Raw genomic sequence first — 23441 nt, forward strand, 5'->3', positions numbered from 1 at the left:
CAGGGTCCGGTGGGGTGCCGGGAAGACAGATCAGGTCATTTACAGAACAGGATGTTGCACCCCACCCTTGAGGATTTCACCCAGGGTGTTGTAACAGCCGTTAGGGGAAGCTGAGCCAGAGGCCCCGGGGCGTGGTGCCCCAGGGTCCCTAACGGAGGGTCTATCACAGTACCAGAGCTGGAGTTTGAGCCCAAGTTTTTCTGCTTCGAAACCAAGCATTCTGTCCTCAACACTATGCTGCTTCCTGGGGTATGTCAGTGCTTTGCAGAAAGCAAAGATCCATTTATTCTCCAATTATTTATTGAAGACCTGCTGAATGTAAGGCACACAGATAAGAGATGTGCCTCACACATTCCTAGTTCCAATGATTAGCTATTATGGCTTTATTATCCATAAATTTATTCTGGTTTTCATGAATGACAAACACCTGGACAAAACTCTCCCCTTCCCCTGCATTACCCTCCACAGCTGACAAGCCATGGAAATATCAGTTTATTCAACTGTCACTTGTCTGGCACACTTTATCATCAGAGGACCTGGAGGGTAGGAGTCCTAATCAACTGATTTTTTTCCTCAGTTTTTTTGTGTGACAAACTCCCACCTATTTGGCCCCTTATTCTTGTGATTCAGATCCACTCTCTGCTGAGGGGGAAATTCTTTGTCCCTGATACTTCTCCCTTTAACTCTCATTTCTTTCCATTCTAGCAGAACCTCTTCAATAGTCTTCCTGTTCCTTCATAGTCCTCCAAGACCTCTGCCCTCTAGTTCATCTATGTCCGGTGGACATTTATTTTATTATAAATAAAATTTTATTATAAATAAATTCCCCTTCATCTATACTGGAGGAGGTAGAAAGGAGGAGGTAGAAGAAGCTGACTTCCTTGTCCCCACTGTCACTTTCTTCCTGTCGTTTTTTTCTGACCCTTGCCATTATCATTTAGCAGTGTTTCCTCCTTCGAGGTTCAGTCTATCTGGGTTCTTAGAGACTTAGATACTTAGATACTTGCAGTCATTGATCAGCACATTCTCCTTCCATTCATTACCTAGCTTTGAGTCTTTGTCTCTACTCCAACCAATTCCCTTGGAATCTGGCCTCCCCTCCCTTCATACTGAAACTGATCTCCAACTTCCAGCCTTCTCTTAAGTTACTGCCATTTTCTCAGTTCTTATCTCACTCAACCTCTCTGCAGATTTTGATATAGTTGACCACCTGTCCTCCTGGTTATTCTCTGTTTTTCTGGGTCTCCTCCCTCTCATCTCGCCATTCCTTCTCAGTCTCTTTTGTGGGATTCTCAACCATTTTCTGTCTACTAAGTGTGTTTCCCAAAGCTGTGTCCAGGGCCCTCTTCTGTTCTTTCTCCATATTCTCACTCTCTGTTGTTGTTGTTCATCCTTCATTCTCAAAGAAGACTGATAGCATCAGGAAGGTGATGTCTTGACTTGCAAGTGAATTGGATTTAAGTGAGGCAATGCAAAGTCATCAACCTCACTAATGATGTCATCCACTCCCATAGATTTGTCATAGATTCCCATGTTTATATATCCCTCTCTAGTCTCTTACTTGAACTATGGCCCCATATCATCAACTATTTGCTAGACATCTATACCCAGATTTCTGGTTGTCATCTCAAAGTCAACATGTCCAAAATGACATTTCATCTTTTTCCTTAAGGCCTCTATCAAACCCCTACATCAAAATTTCTTCCCTCTATTGAGGCCCCTGCTGATGGGGTATGGGCCCAAGCCGAGACCTTTGCCCCTCACCCCAAAAAGAATTTGGGTTCCATTTGTCTACAGGCCCCAGAAAACCTGTGAACTGTATTTGAACCTTTACCTGGTCAATAAAGTCTAGCAGTCCTCTGAAGTCATTCTTATTCTTATTACAATCTACTAGCTCTTCCTTATTGCCTGGGCCCTATCTCCTCATTCTTTGATACCCTAATTCCCTGGGTTCCCATCCTTGATCTTATCCAGACCCCATTCAACCTCTTCCTTATCTTCGAGGCCCTATTTTCCAGTTCTTTGTTACTCTAATGAAGACTATCCCTCCATTGTCTATTCTAGATCACCCCATTCAACCTCGCAGACACTCCCATTGGAATTCTCCCAGGACCCTTCCCCCCAGTAACCCCAGTTTCAAGATCCTCCTCCCAGCCCCTCCTCTGGTCATCCCAAACTACTTGACTGTGTATAAGACCCATTCTGACTGCCTTTTAAAGGACTGAGACTTCTTCATGCCTGCTTGTCCTTACGAGTTTCACAAATGTCCAAATTCCTTAAGAGTCTGGCCTGTATGATTCATCTTTAATAAACCTCGCCTTTGGCTGAAAGAAGACTTGGGTCGAATGCTTTTAGACAAGACTTCTGTGTTGTGATTTTGGGGTTTCAGAACCCCTACCATCTAAACTTCAACATTACCATCCTTCGTCTCTCATTCACTGAGGTTTGTGGCCATGAAATCATCCTTGATTCGTCCCTGTCCCCCGTGGCCAATCACTTGCCAGGTGCCGTTGATCCTCTCTCCCTCCCCATCTCTCATCTGTTCCCTTTTCGCCATCTACCTAGCAGCCACTCTACTCTAGGTCCTCACTACCTCTTGCCTAAACTATTATGGTAGCTTCCTAATTGATCTCAGTGCTTCTAGTCTCTCCCATTTGCAATCCATCCTCCATAGAGGTATAAAATTAACCTTCCTAAGAAACAAAGCTGACCAATCATTTGCTCAAAAAGCTTCAGTGGCTCCCTATTGCCTAGGATAGAACACAAACTCCCCCACTTGGTATTTAAGACATTCACAATCTGATTTCCACCTACCTTTCCAGATGTATTTCATATTATCCCCCTTAATGAATCTGTGGTCCACTCAAAGTAGTCTCCTAGCTCTTCCCTAAACTTGACCTTCTAGTTCCCACTTCCATGTCTTTTATTCTAGGCCCTTGCCTAGAATATACTGTCTCCTTATCTCTCTCTTCCTTCAAAGCTCAGCCCAGATACTACCTTCTCCCATGAAGCTTTGTCTAACTTCTCTAGTTATCAGTGTTTGCTTGCTCCTCAAATTATCTTGTATATACACACACATATATATATATGCATATCAATCTATCTATCTATCTATCCATATTTTTTATTTCTCTGAGAGATTTCAAACTTGTCAATGGGCAGGAACTGTTTCCTTTTTTGGTCATTTTATCCTCATCATCTAGAAAATATGGCTTGCAACAAAGTAAGCTATAATAAATTGGTGATGATTTAAGTTGACTTTAAGGTGACCCAATGTGTCTTTTTAAAAAAACACTTTTTTAATGCTCTTGGAAATGAAATGTAAAGGAATGGACCACAAAGGACTAATTCCTTTCTAATAAATTAATTCAGCACACATTTATTAAGCACCTATTCTATGCTCAACACCTGCAAGGCTTTTGCACTGCTATAATAAATTAGAAGGCAGCGTCTCTGCCCTGAAGGAGTTTATAATCCAGTTCTCATAAAGAGCTTAAAGTAGAGAAGGAAATAGATGGCCCAGGGGTTTATGAAGGGTGATTTGGATCACTAATCACTTTTTTCAGGAAGGCTTGGCAATCAGCAGCGGTCAGCCAACCCTAGAATCTCTGTTCATTGATCTGGCATCCCTGAAATTTGTTGGACCTGTTACATGGATGTTCTCCTACCCTTTTGAATAACTGATGCTTTGATTCCCATCTGTGTCCAGGAATACAAAGACTGTCTCTAGTTATCATAATTGGAGTTGGTATAAAGAATTCTTATAAAGTCACATTAATTTAAGGTCACTGTTACAACTTTTTAAGTGAAGACTATCACTTGGATGTGGAGAAGGTCTGGTGGAAGGAAGAAGAATCTGGAAAGATGGTAATAAACATTTACATAGTGTGCATTATGTGCCAATCTTCACAACAACTCTGTGAAGTAAATGCTGTTATTGTCCCTACTTTACAGTTGAGGAAACTGAGTCAAACAGAGTTTAAGAGACTTGCTCAGAGTCACAAAGCTAGTAATCTGTCTGTGGGCAGATTTGGACTCACATCTTTCTGATGACAGGCCCAATTCTCTATCTACCATGCCACCTCGCTGCCTCAAGAATGAATGGATCTGATGGGGTATGGGCCCAAACTGAGATCTTTAAGATGCCCCTTGTCCCAAAAAGAATTTGGGTCCCATTTGTCTCCAGGTCCCAGAAAACCCTCGAACTTTCCTTGAACTCACTTACTTGGTCAAGGAAGTCTCAGGCAGAGCATAGTATTTGAAACCAGGAGGTCTTGAGTTTGAATCCTAACTCAGACATTTACTAGCTATATGATCCTGGGCAAGTCACTTAACCTATTTTGCCTTAGTTTTCTCCTCTGAAAAATAATAATAGCACATACCTCCCAGGGTTGTTGTAAGGATCAAATGAGATATTTTTAAGGTGCTTTGCAAAACCTAAAGTGCTATATGAATGCTACTATTCTTATCATTATCGGAGGTAGACAAGTTCAGAAAGGTACAATAGTGGAAACAAGGATCTGAAGAGGTAAGAGTTGAGAATGACGTAAAATGTATAGAAACCCGACAGTGCTAAAGACACATTTCTCTGATTTTACAGCCTTGCCAAGGCTGGCCATCACCCACAGACACAATGTGCCCAGTTGATCATTCTGGCTGTTTCTTATTCCAGGTGTCATTGAAGCCACAGCCCTCGTTGCATGGTTACGGAATCAAATTAGATTGAGTATCGTGTTGCTCACTAGCCGAGAGCAGACAAAGGCCTTTATCAGCTCCAGGAAACTGGCTGTCATTGGCTTCTTTGAGGTAAGAGGAATGGAGGACCCCCTCCTGGAGCTGAGCGTGACATCCCTAACTCTAGTGCTATGAACCTCCCTATTGGTTAGAGTGGGAGAGAGGGGGGTAAGATGGCACAGTGGGAAGGCCATGAAAGGAGGCTGTATAGAGGCTAAGAGCTCTACTTTCAAATTCTACCAACTACTTGCAAGGTCTTTGATTCTGTGTTGGGGACTCATTGCTACCATAAGCTCTGTAGACTCTATTCCTCACTTAGAGCAATTATACATCTTGGTTCATAGATCAGATTTCATCCAAATCCACTGAAAATTACAGAAGAATCAGAGGATCATAGATCATAGAGCAAGAAGAGACCCCATCATTTGTAGAAGACTGAGTCCCACAGAGATAAATGATTTGCTCAAGATCCCCCAGATAGTAAGCATCAAAGGCAAAATTTGAATCCAGGTCATTCGACTTCAAAGTTAACGTTAGTTCTAATCTCTTTGGCTTTCTTCTTGTTTTAAGATTCATTGTAGAACAAAAGAAAGAACACTGAATTTGGAGTCAGATTATCTGGATTATAATAATAATGACATTTATAAAGTGCTTACTATATGCCAGGGACTGTGTTAAGTGATATACAATTATTATCCCATTTGATTGTTGTAACAAACCAGGAAAGTAGTTGCTATTATTATTATCCCCATTTCTACAGATGAAGAAACTAAGGCCCAGTTACTAAGTGTCTGAGGCCACATTTGAACTCAGGTCTTCCTACTTCCAGATCTGTTGCTTTATCCTTTCCATTTTCCTACTGTGTTACCTTAATCTCTCTGAGCATTGGTTTCTTTATTTATGTAAGGAAGGGGTTCAATTATGTGACCTCAAAGATCAAAAGAACAATCTTTCCAAAGAAGTCTATGCTCCCAGGATAGTAGACCAAACAACAATTCAGACTTCATGTATAGTTCTGATATCCTTTGATGTTATGCCAAATTGGGCCAAAATCACTTCTGAGCTTTACTGTGGAACAAATGGAAAATAAGGAAAAACGAGCAGTTGAGTTGAAACAGAGACAACACTTCACTAGATGAACAAGGTCAAGTTTCTCTGCTGTCTCACTTGAAATCAGTAGTTCCTCCATGTTCTGAGTTCTGGTAAGTATTTCCTAATCAGAGAAGCAATCTGGAGGTGAAAAATAAAGAAAAAGGCCTTAAATTTAAGAGCTAAACAAAGCCTAAGCAAAGCAAGAAATTTGAGTGGTAAACAGTATGTAGCCATTGTGGCATGCTGCCTGTCAATAAATGGGTCAATGGTTTACCTCCATTTATGCCAAAGACCCAGAGCAAAAGGACAGTTCCCCTTATATAGGATTTGGGAAGTACAGAAGAAAGAATAAAACAGAGTAAATATCATCGTGGAAATGAGAACAACATGACCCATTACAAAGCTGAAGCACAGGGAACAACATGATTGGTTGGAAGTTTGGTATTGGGAGCAAGCAATGACCATCCCCCCCCTTCTCTCATAATACTTAAGAAGCGCTCATTATTTGAATGAAGGTTTGAAATGGTGACCCAGACTTTTGGACAGCAAACCAGACATCTTTGAAGAATAGCTTGGTGGTGTAATGATATTAGGCCCAACTCACCTGTGTTCACACACATCCCCCAAGGTCAGTTAAATTCCTTGAGACAAGAATAGATCAGTGATTAGTAGGGGAGCTGTATTTTTAAACAACCCATTACAGGATAACTGAATCTCTGAACCAAATTCAGAGATAAAGAACTATGACTTAAACAGTTACAGGACAAAATCAGTTACTTGTCAATAGGATGAATAAGAAAATGACATAGTATCAATCCAGTCTTCTCAATAGGCATAAGAAAAGGAACGAATAGAGGAGATATTTAAAATGTGCAAATACCTTTCACAGTTAAGAAATATATTCTTAACCAAACAAGGGATATAGGCAATTACAAAAGATAAAATAGGTAACTTTGATTACATGGAGGTGAAAAGTTCCTACACAAACACAATGAATGCATCTAAGGGAGAAAAGTGATGGAATGGGGGAAAAAAAAGCTTTGTATCAATTTATCAGATTTTTATTGGTTTGGTATACAAGATATATAGATAACTAAATATAAATCCTAAAAGCCATCTTCCAGTAGATAAATGGTCAAAAGTCAGGAATGAACTGTTCTCAAAAGAAGAGTTGCAAACTATTAACAACCATATGAAAGAATGTTACTGCTCACTAATAATAAGAGAAATGCAAATCAAAACAACCTTGAGATTCCACCTAGCAGCAGCAAAACAGTAATAGATACTACCTCACACTCTGCAAATTGGCAAATATGAAAAAGATATAAAAAGTTAATGCTGGAAGAAGGTGGTGATGGGAAGATAGGCACACTAGTACATTATTGGTGAAGCTGTGAATCAGTATAACCATTTTGATTATATAATCAATTTAAAATTACACAAATAAAATGATAAAAATGCTCATACCTTTTGATTCAGAGGTACTACTACCAGGTGTATACCCTAAGGAGGCTATTGATAAGAAGTCCTCAGATATACTGAAATACTTTTAGTAGAACTTTTTTTGGTAGAAAATAATTGGAAACAAAGTAGGTTCCTATTGACTGAGGAAATGGCAAAACAAATTGTGGTACATGAATGTAATGGGATTACATTCCAGTGCCTTGTAAGAAACAATGTATATGAGAAATACAGAGAAATATGAAAAGATTTACATGCTCTGATACATAGTCAAGTAAGAAACAACATATATAATAACTACAATATAAATGGAAAGAATAACCACAAAACAATAAAAAATGAATGTTGAAATTGCAAAAAATCAGCAACCTTAAAAGATACCCCTATTCCACTCCTTTGCAGAGGTGAAAGGTTCAGGGGTGTGGTACATTGCATATATTTTCAGACATTTTTTAATTAATCAATTGGTTTTGCTTAGTTTTTTTTATCTCTTCTTCCTCTTTTTTTCTTAAAAATATTATATAATATATGAGATGGTTCTGTGGGAGAGGAATGGATACTTGGAAATATTCAGGTGATGTGAAAGCAAAAGATACCAAAAATGCCAATTTTTAAAAAAAGAAAATTCATGAAAGAGGAGGAAATGATCATTAGAATAGGGTCCTAGTAGAAGAAGGGAATGGGATTGAAGGTTCCTCCGGTAGAGGGATTATACTCATTGAGAAGTTGGGATACCTTTTCTTCTAACACCAAGAGGGGAGAGTGGGTGATGTGGCCAGCACATGTGGTGTATATGTGGCACATGGGTAGTGGTGGTGGTTGGTGGATGATATGTTGGCTACCCTTTGGATTAAGTAGAAAAAAAGGAAAAAGACCAGGCAGTTGCTGTAGGGAATGAACTATGGCATTCATGAAGGTAGAGTTGGATTGTCAAGTTGGGAGAGCCCAACTAAGGTTATATACCACAAGTATATGGGTTAGGAAAGAGATAAAGATTAGAACAATGTTTGTTTTTGGTTTTGTTTTTGGTTTTTTTTTTTGATATAAGGGACTCTTGGAAGAGGAAACTCACTCTACCAATGGAAATCCATACTGTTTCTGTAACAGCATTTCTGTGGCATAAAGCAGTGAGAGATTTAGTGACTCACCCAGGGTCACACAGCCAAATCTTTTGTAAAAGACAGAATGACTGACACCATGCTCTTTACCCAGGTAGTCTTGACTCCAAGTCCAGGTCTCTTCCTATGATGCCATATAGGTAAAATTAACTTAATTTCTCCAGGGATACTCAACAGTCTTGAAGCAGAAGCAGAGGAATTGAATGGTACATGTTAACCAATGATTGCAGGTTGGGGAGGCAACAGATTCTAGGGTAATAGCTAGGGATTCACTGAGGTGACAGATTATGGAATTAAGGCTTAATACTGAGGCAAGTGAAAGTGGAATAGGGAAGGTGGACCAGAAGAAAAGGGTTTGATTCAGGCACTAAAAATCATGCGAGTGAATGGCAGGGTTAGTGTGAGTGAGAAAGTGGGAGAAATAAAATAATAAGTTATGATTGAAGAGTGAATTTGAATGTTCAGAATCTTGAAGATGACACAACTCCAAGTGTGGGGATTGCTTTTCTCCAGATACCTGAAGAAAAATAAAGGAGATCTTTGGATTCAGGGGTTGAGGAACTAATCAGGTTATTACAAAGAATAATGAAGTTTCTGAGGTCAATGGTGGGGGATAGGGTGGAAAGGAAGACTAGGAGGCTGCTAATAATGACATGGAGACTCCCTTAGTGTTTGAGTGGAAAATAATATGTAAGTAATTTACTAGCTCTTAATATAAGACACTTAGTTCCTTGAAGAATATTTCCTTTTCCAAGCTGTCCTTCTCAAATATTTTTTATTTTTGGTGGATGTGGGGAATAGGATCTCCATGAGGGAACAGTGGAATTCTTCTATGAACTAGTAAAAGACTTTCCAGAGGTTCCTTTTGGCGTGACAGAAAAAAGAGATATTTGGACTCGATATGGCATCACCATTGACACCATGGTAGTATTCCAACAGGTATGATTCTGAACCTTTCTGTAATGAAGTTTTTAAATGGGTAAGCTTTTTAAAGCAAAAATGAGGCCAGGATCATGGGTTTGATCTTCATGTAGGTGAATTAGCTTCACACATTGAAAAATTATTATCTGTGCATACCTGTTGTGCCTCCGACCTTGATCATGCTTTCAGATTGTAGATGCAAACTTATCTCTGCTACCAGGGAAACAATTGCAAATGATTAGAGTACAGATGCTGGGTGGGGAGCATCATCACAGGTAGGATGTTGTATAGAGAGGCAAGGGAATTATTTAATAGGTTGGTTGAAGAGGTTCAGTGCTATTGGTTGAAAAGTCTGTTTTGCTGATTTAAGAAGACTGTTTGCCAAGCATATATAAATAATGACCCGAAACTACTGTAGATTATAGTCAACAGTAGTAGTTTAAAATGTTTTCAGAAATGACAGCCCTATTGGAATAGGTGTTGTTTGTCCTTTGTTTTCAAAGAGAAACAATCTCTTGGCTTGTACACGACTTAGGTTTAAGTGAGGCAGTTGCACAAAGTCATCAGCCTCACTCTCTCTTCCAGAGTCATCAAGTCCAGTGTCAAATCACTAAATGTTCCATAGCACCCGCTTCAGTCACCTTCATGGCCATTGGAACAAATTGTTCTCATCCATCCATTCCTCCAGGGAGAAGTCTTCACATACTTAGAGTAGATGCCCCCCATATCACCACTAGGTTTGAGGCGTATTGATTACCCTCAACCTGGTTCAGCACATCTGCTGAGATAGTTTTTTACCAGGTTATGTCCACTGCACATGCTACAGCTTCTTGGACCCACAGGTGAGAGTTGAGTACCAGGTGAACACCAGAGGTATATGAGCAGCCCTGGAACAGGCTTGGCAATTTCTTACGTCAGAGGTCCTAGTCCTCCTTGAACACCTCATATACCCTATTAGAATAGACATCCATCCAGTTATTGTCTCTTAGGGAATATTTGGAATGGAGTACAACTTTGGATGCCATTTCCTAATCTCCTCCTTAGAGAGTTCAGCTTCTTAGATATAACTAGTCCTACCAACGAAGGACTTAGTAATCCTACCAAGCTCCATGAAGGCAAGGGACCATATCTGAACTCATTTTTGTATCTCTCTTATTGTTCTGTACAATGCACACATGAGATACTTAAACATTTGTTGAGGTGAAGTGGAAAATCCAATTCATATAATCAACCATCAAGGAAAGCTAGCTTAGGGAAATAGAGCATACCTAACTAGAGCTGGCTGGTCATAAACACCTCTATTCATATGCAGTGAAGAAGATCTGAGAACTCAAGACAATCCTTGAGATGGAGGGTAAAATATTTGATTTCCCTGACTGGCTTGTAATCTGAATCCATGTCTATTAGTCACTTCAGGCATGAAAAGAAATATAGGGGAGAGAAAAGGAAAAGGGACGAAAGAGGAAAAGAAGGTCATAGGGCTGAATTACAGAACAGGATAATTTCTCCTTGGAGTTGCTGCTCTCTAAGCATGGACTTTTGGCCTAGAAGGGACCTTGAGAGGTCATCAAGTCAGTTTTCCTTCCCTCCAAGCTGAACTATGTCTAAACCAGGTTTCTTAACCTGGGATCCACTGGCCCCCATGGATAGATTTCAGGGGAGCAGTCCATGAACTTGAATGGGGAAGAAACTTACATATTTATTTTCACTAAGCTTTGGTTTTATTTGTAATTATAGATGTTTTATTTTATGCATTTAAAAAAGATAAAACCCCCTTCTGAGAAGGAGTCTATAGATTTCACCAGATTGCCCAAAGGGTCTGGGACTCCAAAAAAAGTTAAGAAGCCCTGATGTAAACTATTTCAAGCCATCAACAATCTAATGACCTTTTACAGATATCAACCATATGTACATATATTACACTTAGTTGTAACCTTCTTTAGGGTGGTGAGATAGGGAGGGGAAAAATAAAGTAAAAATTGCACAGCAGAGAACAAAAGAAAACCAACAAAGAAGCAAAGAATAGCAGGGTAGCTTTGAAAACAATGTGTAGTATTTATCATATAGGTTTTTTTAAATGGAAATTTATTGTTTTGTATTGAATCCTCTCTTATGGTCTGTTGTGTCCATGCCAATGTTCTTTTCTTTTCCCGTTTTGTATTTCAGTTTAAAATAAAAACCATTTACAAAAAAAATGACAGCCCTTTAAATATTTAAAAAAACACACAAAACAAAACAATCTATTAGCCAATGAATATTTGTTGTAATCCTACCATATGTGGCCTATGTAGGCACCGGCCTAAAATAGTTTCTTCTTTGATTTAAGGGAGCAATTGTACATTTTGAAGAATGTGAAGAAGATGGGCACCACTTGAGCGACCTCAGCAAAATAGTCAAATTCTTCACCATGGACTTGGTTATAGAGTACAATATAGAGGTGAGTGTGTCAAAGGTACAAAAATAGAGAGGAATGGTGTTGGTTCCAAATACATGGCTTACCCTTTTCTTTTTGATATTTCAGACTGTGGACCAGATTTATGATATGCACATTAGGAATCACATCCTGCTCTTCATCTCTAAGAACTCCACAGAATTTGGTGCCTTAGTTAAAGTTTTTGAGTCTGTGGCTCTGAAGTTCAAGAACAAGGTCTGTGAAAGGGACTGTTGGTCCCTTTATGTTTGTTTACCAGAGGTCACCAAAGGTCCAAGGTAACACAAATGTCCAATAACACTAGCTGTTCTGTGGGGAAGCTGTTCATCTGTCCCAAGCTGTCTATTTACACAGAAGAGTCTCAATCCAATAGCTGCTGCTCTTCTATAAGTAGGACAAAGAGGTATTTATCTTTCCATAAGAACCCAAAGTATAGACTCAAAAGAAGGCCCAATTTTCACAGTGGTTTACATATGATTAATATGCTTTTTATTCAAAATAAAAATAGACAAAATCCACATTTCTCACCTCCAAGACTTTTTCCATATGTCTCTTCCTTTTCTTCTTAACTTTCATTTCTTTATTATTACTTTTTTGAGAAAAGGTTTGCCTTTTAGGCCTTCTGTTGTACCTGGTTGGTTTGGCCTGGTCTGAAAAATGACAAGTAGTACAAGTATTATTGTTTTAATTCTATAAATGTGGAAACTGAGGTTTTCAGAGATTAAATGACTGTTTTTCTGGGTCTCCTTTTCTTGCCCAGGCTGAAAGTACAGTGACCATCAAGAAACCTTGAAAGCTTTAATCTCCATTTCTAACCTGGGCCAGTTCACCTCTCCTGAGACAGCCTGGTGGCCCTATATACTCAGGGCCTCACCATATTGTTGCAGACTTAGTGCAGGTGTCTGATCAGCTTTAGTCCAACTGCAGCTCAGCACACACAGACTCAATCTATCATCTTTAACCTCTCCAGGAGCAGGGTTACAAAGAATGTACTATCATGTACTATCATGCCAGGCAAAAGACTTGTTTAAAATAACACACCTAATAGATTGAGAGCTAGGACTGAAACTTTGTGCCAGGATATAGAAATTTAACACATGCACTATCCTTTGGCTATGACTTGCTGCAAATGCCCTGGCAAAGGAGAAGAAAAGATATTGTGGTATAGAATCTGTATTGTAGAGAGATTCATTTATAAGCAATTCTCAATTACCAATGGTTTGATTATCAGTTTCGTGAATCATGCAGAATAAAACTTTTACCGTGTTCTTCCCAGCAAGCAGTTGGGCTGCTTCTTTAGTCACTGGTTGATGTGTGCTTATTGGCTATGATTTCTTATTACCTTACCTGTAACTAGGAATTTTTAAACTTGTTAGCAAAGGCAGACAGTGATTGGCAGGAAGTGGGCAATGCTCACCTCATGGGTAGATAGCCAAGAGAAGGAAGACTATCAAAGGACACTATGAGATTTCTGTGCTGCTGAAGAATTGACTGTAGGGCATGAAAGAGGCTGGGGGCTGGAGATGTCTTCATCCCAACTCTTAGATTAGTCCAGAGTTGCTAATGGTGGGGCCAAGTGAGGAGCTGGAGTGTGGATTCTGGTATGGGTGTAGCAGGAGTGAATGTGCCACAGGAGGAAGTGGTCGGTGTCTTCTAGATTATGATGTCTCAGAGCAAAGTCACAGGGAGGGGAAAGTACCAGTTCTGAAAATAATAGGAATAGTGAGCAGGGCCTTAGAGGAAGAGAACCCCTCCAGCAACAGTGGCAGAGCTCCAGAACTACTTGAGGAGGTAGGGGAGTAAAAGGAGAAGGAAGGAAAGGAAAGGGAGCAGGGAGGGGGGAGAAAGGGGAAGAGGAGAAGGAGAAAGAGGAGGAAATGGTTAGATTTTCTGTTGTTGTGATTTATCTGTGTCTTCCAACAGTAAGAATAATTGAGAATTTGTTGAGACAGAGGTATCGAACACAACACCTGCCAAAACCAGAATAAAATGTGATTGGGAAATATTTTTAAAAATAAATAAAAATACACTAAAACATAGATAACATTACATTTTAAAACTAAGTCACTATGTGGCCTGCAAGGAGTCTTATGTTTAGGTTAGTGGCCCTCATTTCTATTTGAGTTTCACTCCACTGGTTAAGACAACCTGGGAAAAGAAATGAAGCTTGACATCATGTGATATTTGATCTGACAAAGCTCTTCCACTTTGGCAAAGAACTCAGAGATAATTTTGTTTTGTTTTGTTTTAATTTGGCAGCTCATCTTTCTCATTGTGAATACAGATGAAGTTGACAACATCCGTGTTTTAGAATATTTCCAGATCACTTCCTGGGACATTCCTGGTGTCCGAATCCTAAACCTGACTAAGAACATGAGATACCGAATGCCTGCTGAGGAGATAACTTTCAAAAACATGAAAAAGTTCTGTGAGAACTTCTTGGATGGGCTTGCAAAGGTTTGAGTTTTGTTTTGTTTTGCTTTTTGGGCAGGGGATCAGGAGTATAAGCTCTTAATTTTCCACAGTTCTACTGGTTAGGACTTGCCTTATGGGTAGACATGATAGATATCACCTACATAGTAAAAAAAAAAAAAAAAAAAAAAAAAAGGGAGGCTTTTTTGGCTCAACTTTGAGGGATGGCGGGAAAATAGAATATTGGCTTGAATTAAAAATATTCTGTTTTACTGGATGATAGGAAAAAACTTCAATTTTATCTGACATTTTTTAAAAATCTCCTTCCTTTTTGGACAGATCTAGTTATTTCAATGAATACATAACAATAGGTGTAGAATACTTAATACCTGCCAGCAATCAGAGAGCTTCTTAATTGGTTGAGAATGAGTTTGGGATGGTAAACTGATGAATAAGCTTGTTCCAGAGCACTCATTTAGGTGATACAAGATCACACAGGAAGTAAATTGCGGAACCATCATCCAAACTCTGGTCCTCTTACTCTGAATTCAGGAGTCCTTCCCAAACTCTAATTGCTAACTCTTCAAAAGCCATTGGCATGCAATTAACTGATTTTCTAATTATAATTATAAATAATACTATATATACATATAATAAATAAATAAGAAAATTACAATAAAATTCAGAATTTTCACTGATTCAGATTGACTTTTCCTCCTAATTAGTCTATATTCATGAAACTTTTCTGTATGGGCATAGAAATTCATAATCCACCTCCCTTTCCCCACCCCTATCCTATCTTATGTGTTATGAACTAATATTACCAAGAATTCTGTGACGAGTAAGTTATAATCTCACTTCTCAGAGTATGCTTCTACCTATGAGAGGTAGCTAGGTGGGGTAATTCCTAGAATCCCTGCCTGGAGTCAGGAAGACCTGTATTCAAATCTAGCCTCAAACACTTAACAACTGTATGACCCTGGGCAAGTCACAACCTCTGTCTGCTTCCATTTCCTCAACTGTAAAATGGGAATCATCATGGCACTTACTTTCCCAAGGTTGTTGTGAGGATCAAATGAGGTAAGATTTGTAAAGTGCTTAGTACAGTATCTGACACATAGTAGGAGTTTTCTAAGTTCATGTTCTATTCTTCTCCCTCCCCTACTTAATTTGTCCAGAGTAGTCCATTTATCGAGTGTTTGTAGAAAAGATTCTTGCTTTGATTTCTCTGTCCTAATAATAACAAAAAAATAGTGATATTTTAGGACTTTATCAGACATTTTTAGAGGCATGGCCACTGCATTTGCAGAGGCATCTGCAATAAGGTGATTTTGTGTGTGTGTGTGTGTGTGTGTGTGTGTGTAATTCAGTGGAAAGACGGAGCAAAGATGGGGTACACTTAGGGTAAGAGGGCTCTTGCCTGTACGAGAAATGTGTGTGTCAGGGGGCAGGGTCCATAAAAGGGCTTGGAGGTCAATTAAACAACAAACTTTTATGGAGTGAGTGCCTACTATGTGCTTAACCAATGGCAAATGCTGTTGGAAAATATATGAGAATTTTTGTTTAAATACTTATAGTATGGTTGGGATAAAATTAACAGCTATTAAATTCAGTGATCGGTCCAAGAGTGTATACACACACACACACAATATGTAGATAGATATAGATATAGATAGATAGATATAGAGATATAATAGTATCTATCTGTCTATGGATATCTGTAGATATATAGATATAGATAGATATATAATAGTATCTATCTATCTGTCTACCCACCCATCTAGCACTTTAAGGCTTGCAAAGAGCTTTTTATAAGTTATCTCATTTGATCCTCACAACCCTGGGAGCTAGGTGCTATTATTAGGTCCACTTTACAGATGAGAAAACTGAGTCAGTCAGAGGGTTAAGTGACTTGCCCAGGATCACAGAGGTAGTAAGTGTCTGAGGCAGGATTTGAACTGAAAACACACTGCCTCTAAATTTGGCATTCTATACACTACATCACCTAGCTGCCTCTTTGCATGATATAGTGTAGTAAATGATATGGTGTAATAAAAAGACTACTTGAAATCACAAGTAACTGTGTTCACATCTCAGTTCTGTCACTTATTACTTGTCACGGCATCTTTGGACCTCACTTTCCTATTCTGTCAAATAAGGAGGAAGGACTAAATGGCCTCCAAGGACCTTTCCAGCTGAAAAAATGTGTGATTTGGATTCACCTCTACTAGCCCTTTCAGTTCCAAATCTATGATCCTAGTTGAGTAGAGTTCCTTCTAGTTTCAAATCTGTAATTCCATGACCTATGGTCAGTAGTTTCAGCATGGGTCATCTTTAGTCAGGGTATAAAAGCCCTCATCATCCTCATTCGTCCTAACTGGGGCCAGGTATTTGTGTGCTTTCCCACCTTAAAATCTCCTTGAACTTTTGAATTTGTCTTTTCAGCAACAATTACCCAGTGAGAATATTCCTAAAGATTGGGATACTAAGCCTGTCAAGGTACTTGTTGGGAAGAACTTCAAGGAGGTTGTCTTCAGCCATAAAAGGAATGCATTTGTAATGTTCTGTAAGTATTGCTCAGGGAGAATGAATGCATGAGAATACAATGCCACCTAAGTATTGTCATACACATGGTTGTTGGGGCATTATTAAAGGCAGCTGTCTGGCTCAGTGGAAAAACTGCTGGGCCTGGAGTCAGGAAGACCTGAGTTCAAATCCAGCCTCACACACTTAACTAACTGTAAGACCCTGGGCAAGTCATTTAACCCTCTGCCTGACTCAGTTTCCTTAACTGTAAATTGAGCTTAATAGTAGCACCTACCTCCCAGGGTTGTTGTGAGCTTCAAATGAAATTATATTTGTAAAGTTCCTCGGACAAAGTAAGAACTATACAAATGCTATTTAATAACAACTTAACCTCTGTTTGCCTCAGTTTCCTCAACTATAAAATGGGGATAATAACAGCACCTACCTGGAAGGGTTGTTGTCAAATGAGATAATATTTGTGAAGTGTTTAACACACTGCATGGCAATAGTGGTTGCTTTATAAATGTTTATTCCCTTATTCCCCTTATTGCTGAAGTGATTACATCCAAATCAACACACTAAACTTAAGAATAATACCTCTTAATTGGTTGCTATGCTCAAAGCACTATTTCATAAGTAACTAACAGTCTTTCGAGGAATAAAAGGGTATTTGGCAACACAGAAGACTCCATGGCATAGTGGATACAGTGGACATATGGTTTCAGGAAGACTGGAGTTAAAATCTCACTTGTCACAGTAGCCATATGACTATGAACTTCTCCAAATCAGAGGCATTTCCCTAAGACTTATCTACCACATTATAGATAACTTGCATTTGGTAGAGGGAGTTCATATGTCTTCCTGATCCCCCTTAATGCTAGCATCTTTCCCCTGAAATTATCTCCAGTTTATCCAATATGTATCTTTTTCATACATGGTTGTTTACTCTCATTAGACTGTAAACTCCTTGAAAGCAAGGACTGTGTATTTGACTTTCTCTGTATCCCCAGCACTTATCACAGTGCCTGATGTATAGTAGGTACTTAATAATTGATGTAGCTATGAAAATATAATTGTCTGCATGTTGTTCCATGGGAACTTTGATATAATACTATTATTCTAGCTTAAAATTCAATGTTAGATGTGTCCAAGAAAGTTAATTAATGCAAGTAGCTAAAGGAGCTTGTTTTAACACTATTTTTCTTTAAAAATAAAACACAAAAAAACCAAAACCCAAAACAAAAAAGCAACAACAAACCCCATAGTCCTATGTTTTGAAGCCAGTCAGGACACTAGAGCCAAGCTCCATTGTGTGGATTTGAGTTGTACAACATCACACCTTTGCCAGCCTTCTGTAACCATAGCTTTATACAGTACCTTGAACTGCCCATCCTGAATCCATCTGGATCTCTGAAACTGAAATGTGAATAGGCATTTTTGAGGGAGTGTGCCAGTTTCTTCTTTGAAAGTCCTTATGGGGGGGGGAACCAAGATGGCAGAGTGAAAGCAGTGACTTGCTTGAGCTCTCTCCCAAACCCTTTGAAATACCTGTAAAAAGATGGCTCTAAACAAATTCTAAAGCAGACAGAGTGAAACAAATTTCCAGCCCAAGACAACCTGGATGATTGATTGGAAAAGTATATCACGCAGGCTGGGAGAGGAACACAGTTTGGCGTGGGCACCCAGGCCACAGCAAACCTGAAGCAGGCCTCAGAGGACTGAATCACAGGCAGCTGTGGTGGTTTCCAGACTTCTCAACCCATGAACGTCAAAGACAACTTAGAAGGTCAGTGGGAAAAGTCTGTTTCTGTGGTGAGACAGAACCTCGGTCCCAGCACCAGTTCCCGAGTGTGGCCCCAGGGCAGTGGCTGCCTCCTGAGCTTCCAGCCCACAGCCTGAGGGGGAATCGAGTGACTGATCAGAGGGGGATTGCAGGGATCTATCTGCTGAAGCATGATTCTCTTGCTTTGCCTGTGCTTGGATCTGGGTCACAGTTCTGGGTGGCGGTCCCAGGGCTAAGAAGAGTGTTGGCATGGTGGAGCTTGTAGTGGCTGTGGAGAGGAAATCCTCCTCACAGTTCCAAGACAGAAAAGAGTGCTTGTGTTCAGTCATAGACCAGAGCACAGACCAGGAAAGGAGTAAACACCTCACCCTTTATCATAGCACCTTGGAAGAACTGAAAATTTACAGGTCCCTAGAAGTATCTCTGGAAACAGCTGCACAAAACCCCTGAAGCTTGGAACAGTACATTCTCCACACTGGAAACAGACCCCTACCTTAACAAAGAGTTTATAACTCAAGTAATTGGCTGGGATTATGAGCAAACAGTACAAAAAGAGTCAGACTATATTATCTTACTTTGGTGACAAAGAAGACCAAAACATAAAATCAGAAGAAGACAACGAAGCCAAAGGTTCTACATCCAAAGCCTCCAAGAAAATTATGAATTGGTCCCAGGCCATAGAAGAACTCAAAAAGGATTTTGAGAAGCAAGTAAGAGAAGTACAGGAAAAACTGAGAGTGATGCTAAAGGAGGACCCCAAAAATACTGAAGAAAATAACACCTGAAAAAATAGCCTAACCCAAATGGCAAAAGAGGTGCAAAAAGCCAATGAGGAGAAGAATGCCCTAAAAAGCAAAATTGGCCAAATGGAAAAGGAAGTCCAAAAGCTTACTGAAGAAAATATTTCCTTAAAAATTAGAATGGAGAAATTGGAAGCTAGTGACTTTATGAGAAATCCAGACACTGTAAAACAAATCCAAAGGAATGAAAAATTAGAAAACAATGTGAAATATCTCATTGGAAAAACAACTGACTTGGAAAATAGGTCCAGGAGAGAGAACTTAAAAATTATTGGACTATCTGAAAGCCATGATCAAAAAAAGATCCTAGACATCATCTTTCAAGAAATTGTCAAGGAAAACTGCCCTGATATTTTAGAACCAGAGGACAAAATAGAAATTGAAAGAATCCACCAATCTCCTCCTGAAAGAGATCCCCAAAGGAAAACTCCTAGAAATATTGTAGCCAAATTCCAGAGTTCCCAGGTCAAGAAGAAAATATTGCAAGCAACCAGAAAGAAACAATTCAAGTATTGTGGAAACACAATCAGGATAACACAAGATTTAGCAGCTTCTACATTAAGGGACCAGAGGGCTTGGAATATAATATTCTGGAGGGAAAAGGAGATAGGATCACAACCAAGAATCACCTACCCAGAAGAACTGAGTATAATCCTTCAGGGGAAAAAATGGTCATTCAGTGAAATAGAGGACTTGCAAGCATTCTTGATGAAAAGACCAGAGCTGAATAGAAAATTTGATTTTTAAATACAAGACTCAAGTGGAACATGAAGAGGTAAACAGGAAAGAGAAATCATAAGAGACTTATTAAGGTTGAACTGTTTACATTCCTGCATAGAAAGATGATATTTGTAACTCATGAGACCTTTGTCAGTATTAGGGTAGTTGGAGGGAAAAAATTATATATATGTGTATATATATATATATATAGATAGATAGATAGATAGATAGAGGGCACAAGGTGAGTTGAAGATGAAGGGGTCATATCTGGAGAATAAAATTAAGGAGTGAGAAAGAATTATAGTGGGAGAAGGAGAAAGGGAGAGGTAGAATGGAGTAAATTATCTCACAAAAAAAACCAGAAAAGAAAAGGTTCTTACAGTGGAGGGGAAACGGGTGAAAATGAGAGGGAATGAGTGAATCTTATTCTCATTAGATTTGGCTTAAGGAGGGAATAACATACACACTCCATTGGATATGGAAATCTATTTTACCCTACAGGAAAATAGGGGGGGAAGGGGACAAGAGAGCAGGGGGATAATAGAGGGGAGGGCAGAGGGGGTAATCAGAAGCAAACACTTCTGAGGAGGGACAGGGTCAAAAGAAAGAATAGAATAAATGGGGGATGGAATAGGATTAAGGGAAATATATTTAGTTTTTCACAGCATGACTACTATGGAAGTGTTTTGCCTAACTGTACATGTAAACCCGTATTGAGTTTCTTGCCTTTTCAGTTTGGGTGGATGGGGAGGGAGGAAGGGAGAAAATTTGGAACCCAAAGTTTTAAAAACACATGTTTAAAAAGATGTTTTTGCCTGCAACTGGGAAATAAATATAAGATGTGGGGTACAGAAATCCATCCTGCCCTATAGGAAAAGAGGAGAAGGGGATATGAGAAGGGAGATGGTGGTAGAAGGGAGGGCAGATTAGGGGAAGGGGTATGCAGAATGCATGGCATCTTGGGGTGGGGGAGAGGCGAGAGGGTGAAAATTTGGAACTCAAAATCTTGTGGAAGTGAATGTTGAAAACTAAAAATGAATAATTTTTTTTTAAAAAGTCCTTATATTACTGAGGCTGTCTACTCTGGGAATTTCACAGAGGAAATGAAAAGATTCTTGAATGCTGAGGAGTCTTTAAGGGTGACAGCCATAGTGCAAGTATTTCTATTCAGGGAACATTCAAAATTTGGTAGCTAAAGGAGGAGGAACAAATGGGAGGCATGTGACATTGGGATTAGCTATCGTGAAAGGCAGTGCACATAGTATGTAGAAATTTGTCTTTGGAGCTCAGAAGAACTTGGTTCAAATCATGCCTCTGACAAATACTGGCTATGTAAACTTGGGCAAGTCATTTAACCTCCAAATGGCCCTTCCCCCAAATGACTCTCTAAACATGGAAGTAGTACCAACAATGTGCAAACCAACAATGGTAGGAATCTCCTTAACCAAGAGTTCCCTATACCAGTGAAATCATAGGTTCTATGTCTATCCTTTGTTTTATATATATAAAGAATATATAATTATCAGGAAGGCAAAGCAAAACTATTCCAGGGGTGAGCTTCATGGTACCATTATGTATGTATAAAGGTGTTGTTGGGGGTGGGAGAGAAAGAGGAATGGAAGAAGACATTATTGGTTCTCCATTCCACTAGTGGGTCAGATAAGATCCAAGTGATGAAATAATGGAAAATCCGTAATCTTTCACATGGAACATTGTGGGCTCCTTCCAATCACCTTTCTGTACTGACTTGAAGTCTCAAGTTGTTAGAATGCTCATTTGGTTCTGCTGAAAGTCATGGTAATGATGAAAAACAAAATTGGTGTCATTTTCTTTTAAGTAAAACTATGACAGAATTAGATCCATTAGGTCCCTCTCTTTCCTGAAACCAGCAGGTAAAGCTTGCTAATGCCTTGGGGACACCTCTAAGGACAAGTAAATGGAGGTTCATGGGTAATAGGGGATGGTTAAGGAATTACACTAACTCAGAGGCCCTGGGGTTATACACAGGGAAGGGAGTGAGGGAAGGAAGGAAGGAGCAAAGGAAGGATCCAGGGTGGAAAAGAACAGCAGCTATCAATTTTCCTTCACTTTGAAACTTTCCAAAGCTTTTAAGAAATGCCCTTGCCCCCACTCCAGGAAAATATTGTGTCTTTTTGCCATAAAGGTTTTTAGATCTTGGATTAGTCAAAGTATTTAGATGCCAGGCTATGAGGCAAATGGTTTCTTTGGAATTTGTTATTGCTGGACATAGCAATTCTTAGGCAATTTCTTCTCAAAATGGGATTATAGAACACTCAAGAGCAAGAAAAACATGGTTTTCAAAGAATGGTGATGCATAGGAAGGGAAATGCTAGTGACCCCATTAGTAGTGAGAGAAGGGCTAACATGAGTTTTCCAAATCTTTGTTTAGTTTTCCCTCTTCCTTGACTATGTCTTTTCCTATGGTACTTGTCTTACAGATGCTCCTTGGTCTTACGAATGCAAGTCTCTGCTCCCAGTATTAGAGGAACTAGGCAAGAAATACCAGTACCACGAATCTGTCACCATTGCAAAAATTGACATCACTGCCAATGATATTCATCAGATGTTCCTGGAAAAGTATCCATTCTTCAAATTTTTTCCAGCTAAATCTGATTTGGTGAGGAAATTTTCAGTCTTCCCTAAGCCCTATTCAAGGCTTGCCTTCTGTCCTTTTTAGAGTTGTGTGATAAAGATCAATGCTAAAACATTTTGATATATACTGGATCTCATTATTGTAATGCCAGGAGTGAAGTGGAGAGGCACTCTGTTGTTTACTTTTTCTTTTTCTTTTGGTGAGGTAGTTGGGGTTAAGTGACTTGCCCAGAGTCATACAGCTAATAAGTTTTATGTATCTGAGGTCAGATTTGAACTCAGGTCCTCTTGACTCCAGGGCCAGTGCTCTATTCATTGAGCCACCTAGTTGCCCCTCAAGAGGCACTCTGGAGACTAACTCTTTCATATGGGAGGGGTCAACTTCCCTCAACTCTGCACTTTCTGTGTCCTGGGTATGACCTTTCCCTTAGTGTGTGATAAGGAAGGGAATTTTAACCTGCTGGAGAGAGAACAAGAGGACCCAACTTCCCCCACCTACTCAAAAGCTTAAAGAGAAAGCTTCTCCTTACCAAGTCTCCTTCTCAACCTAACAGTACTGCGTGATTAATTCAGTTTGGGATCAAGGTCCAGATTCCCTTGGGTTTCTCTGCTTTGAGGGAGCTGAATAATCATGAATCAATAATATCTCTTTAGTTACTCATTAATTAATTAATCAATTAATTCCTCAGCTGGGGAAACTCCATCCCAGATTTGGAAAATTGTCCCTTCTCTTTCTAGGTGTTCCCAGGGTGAGTAACTCCTTGCTATTAATCCGTCCAAGGTCACACACACACACACACACACACACACACACACACACACACACACAC

At 39.4% G+C, this 23441-nt stretch overlaps 1 protein-coding gene across 1 annotated transcript in view; it reads left to right on the forward strand.

Moving 5' to 3' along the window:
- Positions 1-23441, forward strand: part of PDILT (protein disulfide isomerase like, testis expressed) — a 70170-nt gene that overhangs the window by 33825 nt on the left and 12904 nt on the right. The window contains 7 exon segments of the mRNA XM_027874928.1: positions 4673-4806; positions 9207-9344; positions 11653-11763; positions 11848-11973; positions 14017-14214; positions 16615-16735; positions 22458-22636. Coding sequence (XP_027730729.1) covers positions 4673-4806; positions 9207-9344; positions 11653-11763; positions 11848-11973; positions 14017-14214; positions 16615-16735; positions 22458-22636 — 1007 coding nt within the window.

Source organism: Vombatus ursinus, unplaced genomic scaffold (assembly GCF_900497805.2).
Source record: "Vombatus ursinus unplaced genomic scaffold, bare-nosed wombat genome assembly UNPS02014807.1, whole genome shotgun sequence".
In the NCBI taxonomy this organism is placed as follows: domain Eukaryota; kingdom Metazoa; phylum Chordata; class Mammalia; order Diprotodontia; family Vombatidae; genus Vombatus; species Vombatus ursinus.